This window comes from Electrophorus electricus, chromosome 8 (assembly GCF_013358815.1).
Source record: "Electrophorus electricus isolate fEleEle1 chromosome 8, fEleEle1.pri, whole genome shotgun sequence".
NCBI classification, from domain to species: Eukaryota; Metazoa; Chordata; class Actinopteri; order Gymnotiformes; family Gymnotidae; genus Electrophorus; species Electrophorus electricus.
Genome location: NC_049542.1, coordinates 24,258,201 through 24,264,866, shown reverse-complemented (window position 1 = coordinate 24,264,866; position 6,666 = coordinate 24,258,201). Strand labels below are relative to the sequence as shown.

At 38.5% G+C, this 6,666-nt stretch overlaps 1 protein-coding gene across 2 annotated transcripts in view; it reads left to right on the top strand.

Moving 5' to 3' along the window:
* The window catches only part of npr1a (natriuretic peptide receptor 1a), a 55,763-nt gene that overhangs the window by 2,212 nt on the left and 46,885 nt on the right, over positions 1-6,666 (top strand). For both annotated transcript variants that reach the window (XM_027019747.2, XM_027019746.2), the window contains exon 2: positions 1-254. This exon is cut by the window's left edge and continues 513 nt beyond it. In XM_027019747.2, the coding sequence (XP_026875548.1) occupies positions 1-254 (254 nt within the window). The remainder of the gene's footprint in view (positions 255-6,666) is intronic.

The following is a 6,666-nucleotide window of genomic DNA, read 5'->3' as shown; positions in this document are numbered from 1 at the left end:
CAACACGGGTCCCACACACAAGAAGCTGGGCGAATTCGTGGCACGCATGCACCACAGCTTTGGCTGGCACAGGTATGCCATGCTGATGTTCCACGACAAGAAGAACGATGACCGGCCGTGCTACTTCGCAGTGGAGGGCCCGTACACAGAGATGCGGGCATACAACATCACAGCGGTGGATATGGTGTTCAACGAGGATGCAGAGCCAGTGCCGTATGCAGATCTGGTCCACGATATCAGGCAGCAAGCCCGTGGTGAGTGTGCAGTGGATTCTCTCTGCTTGTCTTAGCTACAAAGGGCTGCACCTTTTAGAAGTTTATATATGTGTTTATAAATGCAGTGTTTATAAGTATGTGTTTATATATGCAGTACTTATAAGTATGTGTTTATAAATGCAGTGTTTATAAGTATGTGTTTATATATGCAGTACTTATAAGTATGTGTTTATAAATGCAGTGTTTATAAGTATGTGTTTATATATGCAGTACTTATAAGTATGTTTATATATGCAGTGTTTATAAATATGTGTTTATATATGCAGTGTTTATAAGTATGTGTTTATAAATGCAGTGCTTATAAGTATGTGTTTATAAATGCAGTGCTTATAAGTATACGTTTATAAATGCAGTGTTTATAAGTATGTGTTTATAAATGCAGTGCTTATAAGTATGTGTTTATATATGCAGTGTTTATAAATATGTGTTTATATATGCAGTGCTTATAAGTATGTTTATAAATGCAGTGTTTATAAGTATGTGTTTATAAATGCAGTGCTTATAAGTATGTGTTTATAAATGCAGTGTTTATAAATATGTGTTTATATATGCAGTGCTTATAAGTATATGTTTATAAATGCAGTGTTTATAAATATGTGTTTATAAATGCAGTGTGTATTTATATCTGCAGTGCTTATAAGTATGTGTTTATATCTGCAGTGCTTAAAAATCTGCAGTGTTTATAAATTTGCTCCTCTGTCTTAGGAGTAAATCATCTTGAAGTAGCAAAAGTAATGATAACAATAAATACAGTAATAGCAATAGTAACAGCATAGAATCACATTTCATACTTGTAATTTCTGCTCTGGGCTATTGTATTCAAACAGGCCATGACATATGATAAATGTAAAAAAAATAAATAAGTGATCATTTAAAATAAATAAATTAAAAAATGGATATAATTTTAAAAATTACACATTTCAATAGGACATATGTGTTAATAATGATCCAAAAATGAAATATTGATTAAGCATTGAATTTCTGATAAAAGCTCTAAGGGTTGTTTTACTTGGGTGAAAAAATTGAAAGTCTACTATTCATGTTATCAGTGTGGTGTATTTAAGGTGAAGCAGCATCAAACATGCTAATATACCTGTATATGAAGTTAGTATAAACTGTAGCTTATACCCCCTAAATAACTGCGTAAAGCAGTTCTGTTCCTTTCTTGTTACAACATGAGCACTTTGGACTATTCTTTTAATCCAGTATCTGGTCTCCATTGTCAATTTATAAACCACAAACATAAATGCTTTCTTTAAGACTCGCCCTTGTTTCAACAAGTTGCAATATCTGTAGTCTTTCTAGAAAATTTAGTCAAAGGACACTTTACTAGTGTAATCAAATAAAACTAGTCTTCTGCATACATTTATAATCATTTCTGGTGTAAGGCAATGTCTCCATGGCTCCTAAAAACTTCAGAGACACAAGGTTCTGTTTGATATTCTTTGTTTTTGCTTCTGAGTCAATTATGTTTTTCTTCATTTGGTTTTAAGGAACTGGTACTAACCTGATTCCTAATGCTTCATGTCCAGTGTAAGGGATATCATCATCCAATGCTACATATGTTGCTCTGAGTCCTCTAAACAACTACGCATATGGGATAAAAGGGGGCCGAGTCCCTAATGATTCTTGTAGTACACTATTAAGAATATTTAATAGGTCCCTCAGAATAGTGAAATATTGACGTCAGACATGAAGGCTGAGACTCAAGTATGAAATGACAAATAAAAAGAAAATCCAACTACAAAAAGGGCGTACGGAGAATTCTGAGCCAAAGGGATACTGTTCGGAAAGATGGAAGAAAATAATATAAAGAAATAAAGACAGTGGGAGTGCATTTAAATGAGGCTCTCTTCCACACCATGTTTAGAAGGGACAGTGAAAGAGGAATAAACATAGATGGTTGAGAGTGCTGATACCTTTGAGTCTCTGGGAACACTCGCAGTGCTGCTCTTCCATGTTCCAAATATACAACTGGACAAAAGTCCACATTATCAGCACCAGAGTACAAGAACAGCAGATTGGAATTACATACCCTCCATATCTCTCTCTCTCTCTCCATCTCCCTCTCTCTCTCTCCTTTCTCTCTCTCTCTCTCCATCTCCCTCTCTCTCTCTCCTCTCTCTCTCTCCATCTCTCTCTCTCTCCTTTCTCTCTCTCTCTCCATCTCCCTCTCTCTCTCTCCTCTCTCTCTCTCTCTCGCCATCTCTCTCTCTCTCTATCCATCTCTCTCTCTCTCCCTCCATCTCTCTCTCTCTCCATCTCTCTCTCTCTCTCTCCATATCTCTCCATCTCTCTCTCTCCATCTCTCTCTCTCTCTCTCCATATCTCTCCATTCTCTCTCCATCTCTCTCTCTCTCTATCCATCTCTCTCTCTCTCCATCTCTCTCTCTTTCCATCTCTCTCTCTCTCTCTCCATATCTCTCCATTCTCTCTCCATCTCTCTCTCTCCATCTCTCTCTCTCCATCTCTCTCTCCATCTCTCTCTCTCCATCTCTCTCTCTCTCATCTCTCTCTCTGTCTTTCTCTCTCTCCATCTCTCTCCATCTCTCTCTCTCATCTCTCTCTCTCCATCTCTCTCTCTCCATCTCTCTCTCTCTCTCTCTCTCATCTCTCTCTCTCCATCTCTCTCTCTCCATCTCTCTCTCTCTCTCTCTCTCTCCATCTCTCTCTCTCTTTGTCCTTCTTTATCTCTGTCACACTGTTTTTCTCTTACTGTGTCTCAGTTCTGTATGAGTAACTCTGGGCTGTCTCATCAGATCTCCACAGCAGTGTGTGTGTGTGTGTGTGTGTGTGTGTGTGTGTGTGTGTGTGTGTGTGTGTGTGTTACTGGCTCTCAAGGTGCAGAAAGATGGTGCTGGTTAGGTTAAAACCAAAGACACTGCCAAGACCTTCGAGGGGTGAGGTGTTTTAGAAATGCCAAACAGTGCACGCCATCTTCTTACTCAACACACACACACACACACACTCTCTCCTAATGACACACACCCATGTCCACATGCCTTTGGCACCTCTTAGAGAACATGCAAGAGAGAGAAAATGAGTGATAGGGAGCTAAGGAGGAAAGTGTTGTTACATACCACCTAGTCTATTGGAACCGTTTCACTGCTGCCAGTACACTGCCAAGCACCTCTGTTGTAATCACAGGAAATGTTGTCATCCAGTTTTACATTTTACACACATAACTATTTGTAATCTAAAAAGGTAATCTAAAAAGGTAACATGTAAAATGTGCTTATTGTTTATTTAAAACCTAGTACAAACACAATGTAATAATGTAACAATGACATGGTAGGATGAAAATCGGGTATAAGGGGTGTGTCATAATCAGCTGATTAAATTCAAATGCTTTAAAGCTGTTATTTGCTAATTATATGTCACAGCTGTAAAAGGTTTTTATTCTTACATACACATTCTTATAGTCTGTTAATCCCTTTTGATAACTAAGTGTTAGATATATTATTTCATTTGTCCACTTTAAGTCTCAGCATATAAGAATACAAAACTACAAGGTTTTGTATGTATGTATAAGAGGATTTGTGACTTAATTCCCCAGGGATACCAATTTAGCATAAACCATGCCTTTGTAAATTTAAGCCACCAGTTTTGCTCTCTAAAACATCATGCTGTTTGGCATCTGAAGCTTCTTAAATTCAAAGCCAGAGTAAAAAGTTCGAAAGAACAGAATGGCACAACAGCCAAGACCCGGCCATAGAACTATCATTTGTGAGTCATTTCTGCTCACCAAATGAGTCACAGCATGCTAAACACTGGGTTCAAGTATATTTTCACCTTTATGTCTTATGGCAAACAGATTTGTGTTAAAGTTGTGTAACCGCAATGTTTTAATACAAATGAACTTTGAGCCATTTTACTTGTAGCATTATTTGCTGGGATTTCTCTGTTACTGTTTTATTTACTTATTATTTTATTTATTTAAGGCTACTGTTCCTTGTTTTTTTCGCTTCAGTTTCATTAACAATCGCCATTCCCATGTTCTAATCCATAGCGGTAAATCTGTAACTGTTTGCTGATTGACGATAATTCTTGTTCAGTACATCTCACACTCAGCAGGGGCTGATGGGATGCATTTTGACTTAATAAGGGAACAGCCTGTTGATGTTTGTGATTGGTGGATATTTCCTGAAAAACATAATTTTGTCCTGACTTTTGTTCTTCTTGGCGATGGTTCATGGCTCTGGGGACTGGTATGGGTATGGGGCCTCTACATCTTACTGACCATGCCTGGACATCAGGGACCAGGGAATTGATTCGTGAGTTAATCAGACCCAGATGGGGGACAGGATCCCCACGCTCTTAAACAGCATGGCCCACTCCACCCATACTTCCATGACCTTTGACCCGATTGACTCTGACTAGCTCAAGGGACCATGGTGTTCAGATTAGATAAAGACATATTTACACATATGATGTACACAAACTTCATCTAGAAATTGTAAGTTATTTGTATTTTATTTAATTTTGTTTAATATGATTTCTATCTTATCAGTAATTTAATATTATTATCATGTTTTAAAAATAAATCTAATTCTTCTGCTTCTTCTTCTTAAAAAAAAAAGGTTCTTAAATAACAACATTCCTCCTAAATTTACATTTACATTTTTAGAATTTCATAGATGCTTTTAAATTATAGTAGCAAATTATTATTATGTGTGATCCTTTTCCAAAACCGAGTGTATCATTTTCAACCATATACTTAAACTGCCTGGTGGTCACCTTGTATACTCCATACTCCTGAACTCAGGGAAATTTATTTTATTATCTTCAAGTTCTATAAATTTCTATAATTTAATTCAAGTTCTATAATTTTCCCCTGTTGTTGCATTTCTTGCAGTAGTCCCAGACGGCCCCAAGACCGCATGCTTCATAGCTTGCCCTGCTGTGATGCACATTGATTAAAGCAATTCACTATTTATCAAGCCCTTGTTAAATTTAATTAGATCAGTTATAGCAATAAAAACACTAGACTCAGCAGGGTTCCTAATAGTGTCCAGGGAATTCACGCTAACATAGGCTAGTAGTAGTGCACTTTGACCTCTGACCTAAACTTCAGCATAATATAGTTTTCTGACAACAAGATGCAGAATTATATTTGCAGTGCTGGTTACATAACTGCTTTCAGGGCTCCAAAAACCTGTCATAACAGTGTTTATGAACAAAACAAACAGTGTTTTCTTTGCATTCCTGATATACTGACAGTCACCATTGTCAAAATGACGGAAAACATGGCTTCAGTAGTATGGGCCAAGAACAGTGCAGGAACAGGCAGAAGTTTCTACACCAGAGCATATGGCATGGACCGTGACAGCTGCTGCTCACTGTGGTTTACATATGCCAAAATCTGATATTTTTGAGTATGTGTTTTAAAATATATTAATGTTCTTTGAAGACACAACCCACTCAGGAATGAATGACAGAGGCGTTTTCTCTCTCTCTCTCTCTCTCTCTCTCTCTCTCTCTCTCCCCGTGTGGTCAGACTGCTGTATGTAAGAAGAGGAGGGAGGGGAGTTGTGAGGTGGATTATGGGTGGAACACAGTGACTTCAGGTTCCCTTTAAGGTCCCATTATGAGCATGTTAATCTTGGTGCTTCATGTTATATGGAGGCAGAGAGAGGCTAATTCAAACCGCATGGCAAGTTCCAACCCTTGATTACATTATGGTGTGTGTGTGTGTGTGTGTGTGTGTGTGTGTGTGTGTGTGTGTGTGTGTGTGTGTGTGTGTGTTGCTGCAGTGTGATTACCCCCACAGCTCTATTTGCTAAATCAAAGATGGAGGTTTTGTGTGTGTGTTTGTGTGTGTGTGTGTGTGTGTGTGTGTGTGTGTGTGTGTGTGTGTGTGTGTGTGTGTGTGTGTGTGTGTGTGTGTATGTATGTGTGTGTGTGTATGTATGTATGTGTGTGTGCGCACATGGATGCCCACGGAAATAGAGAGAGATTGAAAAAGAGAGAAGAAAAGCATACCCGCAAAGTCCTCTGGGATAAGAGAGAAATCAAATCACATCATCAATTATGAGAGAAGAGAAAATCTTTTTCTTCATTTTAATTACATGCTCGTGCTGGTTTAAAATACATACATTCCATCATCTCTTCATTAGCAGTGTGCATCAGTCCTGCAGCCATAAAGGAATTATGTTCTTTGCAAGCTCTTGGCAGTGTTGCTTGCTCTAGTGGGGATGATTTGGTTTCAGAGAGATCATGGGAAATAGGCTCACAGCAAAACCAGGTGCTGCGTGAGGGGATCTCGCATCTCTCTGCCGGGGTCTCGCCTCCACTGCGACCCCGGCATTTTCCTCTCTGCTGTGTGTGATGGACAGGCCTGACCTCCGGAAAAAACAAACAAACAAAAAAAACTTTATGTCGCCATGACTGA